Raw genomic sequence first — 13,706 nt, forward strand, 5'->3', positions numbered from 1 at the left:
AGCAAAACGTTCAGCAAGAAGGCGTAGAATCGACGGTTCTCACCGGGAGAAACTACGATTCTTTTTGCTTCCTGGTAGCGCAGGGGCACAGAACTGGCTTTCCTGGACGCGATGAGTCGTCCACCAGCCGATACAGCGACCACGATCGCTTCGAATTCGAACGGTACTCGTTTTTCGGGGAAGGGACTCCTTTCTCCGAGTCCCTGGGAAACCTTTCGACTCTCTCTAATCGGATATTCCCGCTAATTAGCCTGGTTGCTGCTTTATTTCTCGCGCGAAACGTCCCTCCATTGAGAGTCGATCGAGATGGAAACGATCCTGAAGATCTGGGAAATGTCTCGCGAGAAAGAAAGTCAATTCTTTGTTTTATTATTTTTCCGAAACTAGGCTTCCATTAATCTGAAAGAGACCCGAGTTCAAATGTAAATACACGAAGAAGGATCCCGGGCAAATATTTCACGAACTCAATATTGATTTTAGTTGTTATTTAAAACCTGGAAGAAGTCTATCGACAAAGAGCAAAAAAATGGAACAAGAATGATCGCTGATTAGAGATCTCGCAGAAAAAGAATTTCACTTTCACAAACGAATAACGAACAAACAATCAAGGTCTTGGGTATCCTAGCGATACTCTGCTTGAATGCTCAATTAAACTTTCCGGGCTGGAATAAATTTCCCCGCCAGGAAGCGAGTCGCGTTTGAATGCAACGACCATCGGGCCATAATCAGCTGACAAAGGAAACTGATTCTGCAATTAAATCGATTCACGGCGGCGCTGTTGCTTGATAAGAGATTACCTCCCGGTGAATCTCTTATTTCCCTTTTTTCTCATCGTTGTACGTAAACGTGGACGCTGACCCTCGAGTTCCTCGTTATTAATCGTGGCTATGCATACACAGTGAGTCATCGAGGAGAGGGGCGCAAAGATAGCCGTCGGATAGATAAATGATCCGCGGATCGAACCGGTTCGAAAGATAACAGATAAAACGAGAAATCGATCGGGAAACGAATTCGTTCCAATTTTCTTGCCTCACCCCGACAACGATCGACTTCCGACCGGCTTTTCTTTCCACGTCTTCCGGTCCGATGTATGACAAACGCCGTGATGAATCCGCCGCCACTTAAACCGTAAACACGAAGCGTGGATCGTTCGACAACGTTCGAGAAACCGCCCCGCTTTTACGTTTCCTTTTCTCTTGCTCCTCGGCGATTCGTTTCGAGGCATAAAAATTATGATGTACCACTGGCCATCGAGGTTGAATGACTACGTACGTTTATCCCCGGTCGGTCTAGTTTTTAAACCGATCTCGGTCGTTAATGTCCTTAACCTGCTAACCGAGCAAAACGAGTCGGCTCGTCGTTCGGAAACGCCTCTGCAGTGGCCGAAACCGGTTAACTCGTCGCGAAAAATTTAAAAATTACGCACGGTTAAAGTCGACGTACTAAATATTTTTTTATTCCCGTTAGGAGGGTACCATAACTTCCAGTGTTTTTGCGAGGGACACGTTTGACTCTGTTTTCGATTCTTGACGCAAGGTTGAAGATTTTTAGAAATATATACCACAGAAATTGTTACAGCTACGGTCACAACATGAACACTCTTATAGCTGGCAATATTTGAATTGTTAATTTCATTATTAATTTAAGAAATTGAACGACGTGATATTTCTCCCAACATGCATTCTCCCCAATTAAATTTTATTTGATATTTTCATTTAAAAGAAACAAAATTGCGTGCCCTAGACGTGGTATTTGTACTGTGCTCATTTGAGATGTTTGTGCCTCTGGGGTACACTTGGCGACACAAAACTTGAACAAACTACTACAGAGGCGTTCTGGCTCCTGATTGGTAGAATATACGTGAGCAACGTCAGTCAACCAATCGAAAACCTCGCGGCTCCGGTGTAACTGTAGTAGTGTGGACAAGATTCGTGTAGCTGAGTGTACCCCCCGGGCGTAAATACCCGACAAGGGAAGTTCAACAATGTTATCGGCGTCCCTGTGGTTCTGCGTCACTTAATATTAAAATATGGCCGTGTACAGTGTCTTATTTAGCGTGTAGTTTGCAAACTAATTTAATGAGACAATATTACAAATAGTTACAGGAACAACTACGTTGCAATAAATCGGTATAAAACATGGTAGAGTTCCTTTTAATAAACTAACTGTATTTTGAGGTGGAACATTTCTTTTGCTTCTCTCATTTTTCATCAAGTATAACCGAGTCATTAACCTCTCCTTTACAATTAGTCAAGACCTCAAAACGCTACTCGTATGAGTCAGAAGCGAAGCCAGTTTAAATATGAGTCATTTAGTCTTTCGTCAGGTTTTAAGAAATCTCGGTATAAACTAGGTTATTATTGATCATCGCCTCGTTTTAGCTTATAAATTATTGCCCGTGAATGAGTCTCAGTTAATCAGTGCAACGTCGGCAAGAAACATTAGCAACGTGTTCCTCGACTTCCCTTTTGGACGAAACTTACGAAACGCCTTGAATATTTAAATGTTATCGCATAACCAAACCGTAGGAATTGCTTTAAATAAACAACGCGATAAGTATCTTCGCGTCGTGGTGCATTGAACCGAAGCGTTGCGTCAGGACATAAAAGCAGTCCACAAACGACACCTACGTGCAGAATCTATCGTAATCCACGAATCGAGTCGCATTTGTGGAATCGATACCTCGTTCTAGGCGAGGTCGACATCGATGCCTAATATCGTGACAATCGTTTCAGTCGCGGACCTGCGCTTTGGCGATCACGAGCAAAGAAACTAATCCATAATTCGATTAACCCTGAGGAACTTTAAAAAATTCCATGTTCGTCTGATATCAATTATAATAATAGATTATTTAAGATATTTTTCCTATTACTAAATCTAACAATATCATGCTTATCTAGATCAAGGGACAATTTATTTAACGAACACAATTCTTGAAGACTGTCAAGGTCATTTGAAATTAGTTGCATTGTGTTACATTGATTATAGAGGCATTTATAAGTCTTACGATCATCGACATGTAATAAAAATATTTAGTGTGTTGGAATACTTTAGTCGTGAGATTTTGACCTGGAAACGACGTACGAGCCTCGATGAAAAAGTTGACAAAGCGTGAACGCTAATTGCCAAAGTACGCAACACCGAGGCTCGAATAGATCGCGGGTACGATCGACCCAGATCGCGAAATCGTGAGATGATGGGCGTCGCCCGGTTTTCGGCCTGCTTCGTCTTCCTGGTATATAACGGAACGATACGACGAGCCGAAAACTTTCTCCGACGCTGACCTATTATCGGGCCGCCATTATTGTCGTTGTTCGCGCAGTCGGTTAAGGTTAGTGGGTAACCGCAGTTGCTGAATTACGAGCCGGGTGTCTATTGAACGAGGTTCACGTTTTTCAGACTAGAACGATACTTTGCGCAAAACACATCCCAGCCACGACCATAGAAATCTTCGTGAGCAATATTTTCTTAGATTATCAGCCAATCGATGCGGTTAAAACGAAACTCTGGGTAAAATGTTGACCTATTTAAATCAATGAACGCTATAAAAATATGCCCCACTTCAACTTTAATCGAGACAATAAACGAGCATAATTCGTGAAAAAACAAGTCCAAAGTGTCCCACGATATTTCTCCTCCCAGAACGTCGTTCTCGAGAAAATCGAGCTGAAAGTTTCTCGGCGCGCCCAGATGACTCGCGCGCCGCGCGCATATTCAAACCTAATTTTCTCGAATACGACGCTGCGTGAGACAAAATATCATACAACACTTTCGATTCGTTTTTTCGCGACGAATCATTTTCTCCTCGGTTGTTTTCGCGAATCGTGCTCTAGTGCTACTGGAAACGTTGTTTTCTATCGTTTCCGTTCCAGATACTTCGACCACGACTGTCTGTTTATCGTCTCGATTAAAGTTATCCTGTCGAGCCTGGTCGCGTGGTGTACCGCGAATTATGCTTTGCACGATCGCGGTACGACGAATTACGCTCGCCGTGTCCCGTTAGCTCGGCGATCGTTCGAACGGTCCGACGTTCCGCGTAACGATCCAAGGAAACGGTCACCGATCCACGTCCCCTCTTAATTGCTATTAATCGTTGCGCGTTGCTTGCACGGTCCGCGGCGCAACAGCGTCGCCGGAAAGGGGATTTTCCGCGAAACGCGTCGCCGGTTACTGCGGCCCTTCGCGCTCCAATGGCTTCTTGCGATCTCTAATTGCGGACACCTGTTCTAATTGCTCCGAACAATCGGTCGCGGTCATGCTCGAAAACAATCGGAATTCTAGGCTCGCGCTGCACGATGCTCCTTTCGTTGGGTTTGCGGTATACGGGAAACGCAAACGTTTGAACGTGCCAACGAACGCTCACCGCCGACTGTAAATTAACCGATTAACTTCGCGACGCCGAGACAAACTCTGGCTCCCGTAGTATGGAAAATTGATCACGGCCATCAAAAATACGAGGCTCGTTTCTAACTTGGAAATCCGTTTCTCGTTTGCGTAGTTAAATACACAAAGACTTACGAAACGATCAAATATATGTTCGAGAAACAGGTTCTTGGAAGGCGAGTGAGATCCATTCTTCCCGAACAGATTTTGTCTCGCGGCGTGGAAATTTTTAGCCAGACTCGGAGACGAAAAATAAAAGCTCCCGTCGAACGTACCTCGACGCGCGGCCGAGTTTGAAACGTAGCCTCGGAAATTCCATTTCTATCGCTAGAAAACGAGACTCCGGCGCAAAATCGAAAATAAAACAATCGCGATATAAATACGCCGCAAAGTGAAACGCACGGGTTCGGTTTTCCATTAGTCGGTCGTACGTGTTCGCGGCGTCTCATTATACATAGTCGGCTGAATCTCACGAGATCGTTAATTACGAACACTTGCTCCAATTACTTGAGACAATCGTGACTAACTAAAACTCGTCCCGTTAGACGTTCACGGATCGGCGCGGGATCAACGCCCTCTAAATATCAACACGGTTTTCCTATGTGAATCGGTGAATCGACGACCAACAATAATATCTTAAACGAAAAGTTCTTAATTAAGTCGTGGATCCTATTTAATAAATCACTAATTCCGCTTGTGTTTTTAAATATTGTCGCTGGAAAATTTTTAAGATACGACATTTGATGTTTGAACGCAGAAATAAATCGAACTATGAAAATTTCTGAATTGTAATACTAAATTACGATATTGTGTGATTTCAATGCATGTACTATGTCATGCAATGATACTCAAAGTATCGAAAACTAGAAACTACGAAATATCAATAGAATCAGAATGGGTTGCACAAGTATAATTTGAATCGTTAATTCTAGTTTTAATTTTGTACTTGTCTTCTCATTATTCACAATAATTTAAATTGGAACGGACCAAACTAAAAATATGAAGGTTTCGAAGCTCGATTACGTACAAAAACCAGACGATGAATACACGTAAATGGAAAATTCACAACGAAGAAAGATGTTTTTCATCATCTGGCGATTATCTTACACCGTCAATTACGAATAGAATGGTTGAAATAAGCCTCGAGGTCGTTGCGGAGCCTTGAGAACATGAAAGTTTTTTTTCAAAGGCGTTACTTAACTTCCATTTACCAAATAAACCCTTCGATCTTTTATAAAGAAAACAAAGGAAACGCGATTCACGGCGATCGCAAAGTTTCGCGTGCGTGTTCGGTTAAGAAATCTTGAAATTCACTTGTGACTACGATCGCGTCGATTTCTCTGTAATCTTGGTCCCTCGCGGGACTTTTCTTTCGTCCTTGCATCCCCTCGTATTTCTCGTAGAGATATCTGATGGGAAAGGCTCGTTCGGATTACGCGATGGAGACGCGATAATGATGATTACCACGTCACGGTCGTGCAAGGACTGCGGACATTTTTCTCGACGCTTTGAAATTCTACACCGGTGCAATTACGATATAAATCAATCGTTTCCACGCGAGGAATTAATAGCCGCGAACGGATAACGGAATTTTCTCGCGATCGGTGCGTGTGTTTTAGACAATCGTGATTCCAGCCAATAACGCCGAGCATTGCGTTTGCACGGGTAACGTTCGACAAAACGACACGACGTCGTTAAATGGAAACGAAACACGCGATTCCGGTAACTGTACGTACAATAAATTTGCGTCTTTTCGTGAAAGATCGTTTCGAACCTGGAATACTATAGCGGTTATAGTGCATTCCTCGCTGATTTTTGCCACAGATTTGTTTGCAATTTCTATGAAACGCGTTTGTGCCCTCGTTGATCGATAGACTGTAAAGTAGAAAACTTTGTGTTACGTGGAACCTAGTTGATAATAATTTTGCATAATAAGACGATCTTCTTAAACCATTTATACTTTACTTTCTCTTATTTTCATGGTCGGGGTATACCGTTCTACGATTACTGCGACGGTACTAACGAGATCATAGTTATAGTATTGCAGGTTTAATATTTATTAGTTATCGAACTTCTTTTATGAAATATGTACGAATCAAACTATTTTAAGTAAAATAAATTTCGGTCACTTATGGAATATATGTATAATACTTATCGGGTCCCTGAAACGAACGTTCCAAACCCACAAATAACGTTTATTTTTTACAAACTTTCTCAGAGTTCTCATAAAAATATGCGTCCGTTTCGTGCGTGTAATTACTATAACCATTTCTCATTCAATTTCATGCAGAATTCAGGATTAAGTGCTTTCTCTAGAATTAATATTAAAGTTAATTATATAGAACAATGAAAGGAAGGAAACAAGCAAAATAAGAGAGACATACGATATCCAGTTTATCCTTCATCTTTGAAAGTTCATTCGAATGAAATTTTATTCATTCGACCAATCCTCGATCGTGCTATCAATCCATCTTTAAATAAATTCCGACCCGCTATAATTGCCACCCCTCGAATAAATTCCTGAAACTAACGAAACGTTCAAGCCTGAAAAACTGTCCCTAGACGTGCAAAAACAGAAGCTGAAGTGACTAGTATTATAAAAAAAAAAACCATCCATAAATAAGCTCCTACCCGTGACTAACTCCACGAATGTTTAATTATCAAAACATCCCTGAATGTAAAATTAATCGTGAATAAAAGACGCGAGCAATGAGATCGTAGTTGGGGGATTAGTTGTCACCTCGAAAGCAGCCATAGTACCCGATCCCTTAATGGAGGACCAATGTAAACCCTTTAACGTAACGTTGTGCCGGCTGACGGGGCTAATACGACGCTTTCGATGTTTTTCTCCCGGCGTCGCGACGCAGGAGAGCGACGGTGGTTGCGATGGTAGCGACGCCGAGATGATCGGTAACGGGAGACGCGGAGGAGGAACGGAAAGGGATCGCGATATGGAGGAGGATGAGGACGAAGGAAGGGAGGAAAGGAGCTCGGAGGGTGGAGGTGGTGGAGGTTTCGGTGGTTGGAGGTCCCATTTGCTCGGTGGACTGACGCAACGTGTCAAATCCTGGTACTGGGGCGCCAGGCCCCTCGTAAGTTTTATAACCAAACGAACCACAACACACAGATCTACCACGCACAGATACTTATTTCTTTTTTTTTTTCGTTATCTGTCACGATTTATTTTTGTCCTTTTGTTTGTTGCGAGCCGTTCCGCGACGTTCGATGCTCTATTGCCAGCGCACGAACACTTCGAATCGCTTCGAGCTACGTTCGAACTCGAAACTTTTCCAATTCCAACGATCCCGGCTATCTTAACAAATTCGGAGACTCTCGAAAGCTTCGTAACGCGTTCCATCGAACAAGATAAAAGTTTCCGTCGATATACGACAGAGTGACCGAAGTCTGGGTCAGATATATTGGCCGTTCAAGGCCACCGAGGTCTCTCAGTCGTCTCACCGCGCGAACTTACAGATATGCGGATCCTGACTCTCGAGGTGTTACCTTAAGCGACCACTTAAGTTTAATCAATCTATAACACATCGTACTTTCGCGAGAAAAATGACAAGTGAAATGAGTAGCAATTATTCCATTCCTTTTTTTTATAAGGGCAAAAGCTTGTGGTATAAAAAATTTTAATAAGAGTTTCGAGTCTTTCGAATTCGTTAAGACTGGTCGAGATCATCGGAATTTGCTTCTCAGAGTTTCGAACACCTTTTATTCCCAGTGATTCGAAATTTCATACGACCGAGCCGCTTTAAAACCGGCAAAAAGAAATAACGCGACTGCCCACCACTGTTTGCAACTCACGAAAGAGTGGAAGAGGGAGGAGATACAGCGGTGGCAGCTTTCGATAGAACTTTACGCGAGGGGTAGCTTGTTTATATTCGAGTTTTAAATATGATTCCAAAATTTTGTTTTACATTTTAATAACGTCCTTCAAGAAAAATAGATTCACGAATATTTAATAATTCTACTGTATATTTAATTTTCGACTAATTTCTATTTCTCGTCGAGATTTCGGTAATAATTTATATTTTATTCTTAAAATTCTATCAATTTCATTCGTGTCAAGAACTCGGTGCTCAGGCGTGAAATTAATATTCTTCTAATTTTGTTTTACAACCGGTCGTATTTATCGTGTAGAGCTGCGTCCAGGTACTCGATTCTGTCGATACAACTTGGGGTCGGGAGTATCCCGAACGATTCGAAACACAATTAAATCCGCTAAAGACGTCTTTGTTCATCGTTAGTCTCATCTTCTTAGAACCAACGTATAGATGAAACTATAGAAAACCTAGACTAGTGTAACATTTAGAACACCCTCGTCCGAAGTTCTTTCCTAGAAACGGCAGTAGAGCGTAGTAGCGATAGTTAGACGAAACACGAGATAGATGATAAGCGTCTCTAACGAACATTTTAGTTTACGACAGATAGAGGGGGAAACTTCCGGCAGAGTTGTGCGAGACACGTCGGAGCTGAGCGCAGCTCAAGAGTTTTGGTCTTTTCCGAGTTCACGTTCACCCTGGCGACGCGAAACTTTTTCACACAGTCGTTTCTGCGAAGATGCATTAAACGTCGAGAAAACTCGCGGGTGGAAAATTTCGTTTCGCGCTGGAATAATCTCCTTGCCGATCGACAGTAAATTGAATCCGTTCTCGAATTCCCGAATATTCATTTGGCGGGAATTTCAAAATTTCCTGATTCGTTCACGAGCCGCGTTAAAAATGCGTTCTTCCAGAATCATCGAAAACTTTTCCAGCCAGAGTGCGTGAAACAATGAAAACATTCGAAATCGAAGCATCATCCAGTGACGATTCGAGCCATCGGAACCGATCATACCCTTTGGCATGAAAGTTCTCCCAATTTTAGATTCCTTTCTTTTTATGCTCTTTCACTTATCTCTTCTCACACACTCTCTCTCTCTCTCTCTATCTCTGTTTGTTTCACTTTTCTCACCAAGATCAATTTCCTTTTTGCTCTTAGAGCTAGCGAATTTAGTCGAAATAGCGATAGGTGTTGTACGTGTTTTTTCTTAGATGTCTTGCACATGCTACTTTTCGATTTGTCCTCACTACTATTCAAGCACGACTAATGTATACCGTGCATATAATTATATACGCGGCCCCAACTGTGTATAATTATACGCGCGTATGCATATATCAAAGTATATTTACATAGATGTCTTGGCATGCACGATCACTTTACTCACATCGATAAACAGGATAGCGATTCGCGGACGGGGATTCCCGTAGAAAACGGTCGACGAAAGGACAAAATAAAGGTACCAGTTCGTTCGTTTCGTTCGACCATAATTGATATTAGAGACGGCGAATACGATCGCCGCGATTATAGATCTGCGTAGATATCACGATAGAGTATCACCCGTAGAGCTCGCAAAAGAAGAACACGCGTAGGAAGAAAGTTTCGATTCGACGATGAAACACCCGGCTATCGATGACGATAAATCAGCGGAGAAAGTACGGATCAGAAGTTTTCACGTCGAACGAGGAAACTCGTGGGACCACGGAAAATCTGCGGGACGAACGATTTCCCGACGAGTTTCGTAATTATCGCGCGATCTCGGAACGTAGCTAGAACAGAGACAAATTTATTAATCGACAATTATATTTTTTTTATTTCAGATCATTGTCAGCCTCTCGTTTTTCTTTTTGTTTTCGTTCGCTCGTCGGAAATCCCCTAGCGGAGGCGCGATTTGGCTTTTATTTCGGGCATCCGGGTAGGAAGAGAAATTCGCGGACGCGAAATACTTTCACCGTTCGGGATTTCGCGTTTCTCCGTGTGCGAGAAACGTTGTTCGCGATTAACTCGGTTTCCATGGCTGTCGACCGTGACCTACGCTTCCGTCGGAACGCGTCGGCGGCGATATAACGAGGGTCGCCCCGCGTCGATAACGAGAGCTTCGAAAACGCGACGCGTTCACTGCAGATTTAACGAGCACTCGAACCTTGGAACCAAGAAATTTTAGCCAATTTTACCGGGAAGCTTCACCAAACACTTTTACGATCCACAAGTATTTCGAAGTTCAACGCGGAAATAAAAAAAAAAGACAATAAAAGTTCCGGTACCCTGCTCCAGATATTCCAGCAATCTCCTCCAACGAGCTTAACGAGCATTTCGTAATTTTGACCAGAAATTAACACGATCGAAAAGTTTAACGAGAGTTTCAAAATTCGACGAAGACAATTTCCTTCGTGGATCGTTCCGACTCCCATCATCTCTCATAATTTCTTCTCTCACACGTCACGAACGACGATCGACGCTACTGTCATACTTGCTGCCACTATTTACCATCGAAGAGAGGCGATCACGGATCTGATTAATAATCACGATACTTGAATAATCGCGCGACAACACCACCACTACCACCACCACCACCACCACTCTGTCCGAGCACCACCAAACACCCAACTGCTACCAGCCTATCAGCAAGCATGACTTAATTTTTTAATATTACTCTTGTGACCTATATCGATATGTATTGTCATACTTACGTTTCTACACGATGTTATGTACGATTGCATATAGGTACCGGGAGATGTGCACCGTTGTGGAGAAGCGAACCCGGTAGGCAAATCAAGTTGGCTGCAAACTAAATGCAACTCGGCCAAACCATCGACTCGAGAACGCTAAACACACCTCCGATAAACTTTAATCCTCAGACAACCACGCTGAATAGAATTACCCGCGTCGAGCAATATGTACTCCGATGTACAATATTGTCTCGCTCGTTGATCGAATCTCTCCCTCGATAACTGACTGGGGAACCATCCTCACCACTTTCTAGCTCGATGTAAAGAAGATCTGAGGAAAATCATCGTTGCCTTCGGTCGGTAACTGAGAAAACCGGCAATCAGTGAGATAAAATATTTGTTATTGGAACTAAATTAAAAAGATCTATCGTAGTATTCAACTTATACTTTGAGGTTAAATTCTACGTATTCTGTTTTTAAAGAGGATTTAGGGTTCTAAAAGAACTGTAGTTCTTGAAGGATATTGCTACAGTTTAAAGAAATTCCTAAAAGCAGAGGAAGACTAACTTTAAAATGTCTTGTATCATTTTGCAATCTGAAGTTTCACTATCAAGACACAAATAGTGAAAAGTATGGGTTTCTTATATTCGAGTGTGCATTAGCATATTCATTGTTCTCTATAGTACGAAGGAGTTTATAAAGAAACAATTGAATCGGCTATTTTTGAATATTTTTGTTGCTGTCGAAATTAAGAAGTAAAGGAGATACGAATTAAAAACTAGAAATATATTATTGTCTGAATTGTATTTCGTATATTGTGTCTTTTTGTCTATGAGATACGTTTTCATGCCATTCGTGCGATACAAAATCCTGACCGGCAGTGGAATAACCTTTTTCAACAATTCTGATCGCTGAACCTGAATTCCATCCAGCGAAAATCTCTTCAGTTCCCCAGTGTGTGGTCATGCGCTCGGCTGATTGAAATAAACCTGGCGTGCGCCGGAAGTCACACCAGTAAAACTTTAATTGCTTCTATCTCGATAACGAAGCCTCGGATTGCAAAAAAAATTTATCTTGAAAATAGATCTCGCATTTTTGTCGACACACATCGATGCTGCCTAAAAGTGGAGGTTCTTATACACACTTACACCTCGTTTAATTAATTAATTATTATAAACAGAGGTCTTATAACGAGTATACAGCTTCATATATATTATTCTCATACTTTAACGGAATACCCTGTACGTTAATACTGTATATGTAACATGTACGTTGTAGTTGACAAAGTGGAGCATTTTGTTCTTAAGAACTACAATATAAAGAAGATATACAGTATTTTTAACTTTATATCCTCTTGTAGAGAAACAGATTTTATCTTCAGTTCTGAGATCAGAGTTTTACGATCGTAAATATTACATAAAAACCTGTGCAGGATAAAAAGTAAGTCAAAGATTTTTTAAGGGACGGTCTCTAATATAATTTGTATCGACCGTATGGTTGTCTGAGGATCGACTTAACACTTTGCACATATACTTTGACTCTTTCAAATTTTAATTTTCCAAACTGCGCTACTCACGTTCGACCACGAAACTTTGATCGTCAACTTCATTGTTTTTAAATTACTCTGTTGGTGTACTTTCGTTCGTATAAAGCACCCGTTCTATTATGTCGATTAATTCGTAAGAAAGTTTAAAGTTTATCTCGTAACCAACTTTACAGACTACCAGGACTCCCTTCGACTACAGCGTGCACACGAATTCGTCAGCATCAGCCTCTTTAGCTCTTGTGTGCTGTCATCGTGCGCGCGCACGCGTGCCTGAAACGACTTTGACAGGCCACGTGACAGCCACCGTGCCTCGAAAAATGCTCGAAATGTTCCGTCGTCTCTCGTTTCGGCATTTCTACGAATTTAAATGCACTTCTCAACCATTTTTCCACTCGCTGATCGTTTCTTAGCCATTCACCCACCGTTGAGAATGATTATCTTCGTACGAAAATAATTATGGATTACGTATTCGGCAGATTATTCTGAACCAAAAAAGTTGTCCAGTATGGGACCATTTGTGTTTGTTATGGAGAAAAATGTTGTACTCTAGTTTTGATTCAGATACAGTTGCGTTCATTATTTACAGTAATGTCTACTTTCGAGTGTTAACTTTCACATTGGATTTAATCGAGGGATCGTTATTGGCTTTGGTTCGAGACAAAATTAACTATTATTAAAAGCGAGACTACATGCAGTTTTTATGTTTCCCAGCAGAAAATACGCTGATAAGAGTAGACAAACAATGGAGTTTGTATCAAATAAAAATAAAAAATAAGAGAAAGAGACACAGTAAAACGTCAATATTTGCAGAAACAAAAGAACACTCCTATAATTACAGAGATTCGTGCGCTTATCGAGATAATAAATCTGAGAATCCCCAACCGCGTAATATATCTTCGCTATCTATGACCTATGCTCGCCACTCGTTGATAAACAACATCCCTTCCACTTGCCAGCACGGTTTCATGATCGAGGTCGCGTGCAACTATCAAGGTCCCACTTTATCGGAGATCTATTATACCCGATGTGTTTTACACCGACGGATGGAAATAAACCCATACTGTGCACGACCTTCTTGGTTCAGAATGATCTACCAAATGTGGGTGGACATTGGATACATCGTGGGTCACTTTCTACGAATCGTTTCGATATCAAAGAGTAATTCTTCCACCCACTATTAGCTATTACATATTTGGTTGTCGAGAAAGTTCGTAGCCAAATTTGGGTTCTATGAAATAGAGAGATTTAAGAAAATAATTTCTAATAATCCACGACGACGGTGG

The 13,706-nt window shown here is 41.7% G+C and overlaps 1 protein-coding gene across 5 annotated transcripts in view; it reads left to right on the forward strand.

Annotated features, from left to right (window-relative positions):
* LOC122401728 (whirlin-like) overlaps positions 1-13,706 on the forward strand; it is a 167,232-nt gene that overhangs the window by 141,158 nt on the left and 12,368 nt on the right. The window contains exon 12 of one of the 5 annotated variants that reach the window (XM_043404056.1): positions 7,251-7,475. The exons of the other annotated variants lie outside the window; for them this stretch is intronic. Within the exon in view, the coding sequence (XP_043259991.1) occupies positions 7,251-7,475 (225 nt within the window). The remainder of the gene's footprint in view (positions 1-7,250; positions 7,476-13,706) is intronic. 5 annotated transcript variants of the gene reach the window in all.

Source organism: Colletes gigas, unplaced genomic scaffold (genome assembly GCF_013123115.1).
Source record: "Colletes gigas isolate AHSC1104 unplaced genomic scaffold, ASM1312311v1 Colletes_gigas_Sc00027, whole genome shotgun sequence".
Classification (NCBI taxonomy): Eukaryota; Metazoa; Arthropoda; class Insecta; order Hymenoptera; family Colletidae; genus Colletes; species Colletes gigas.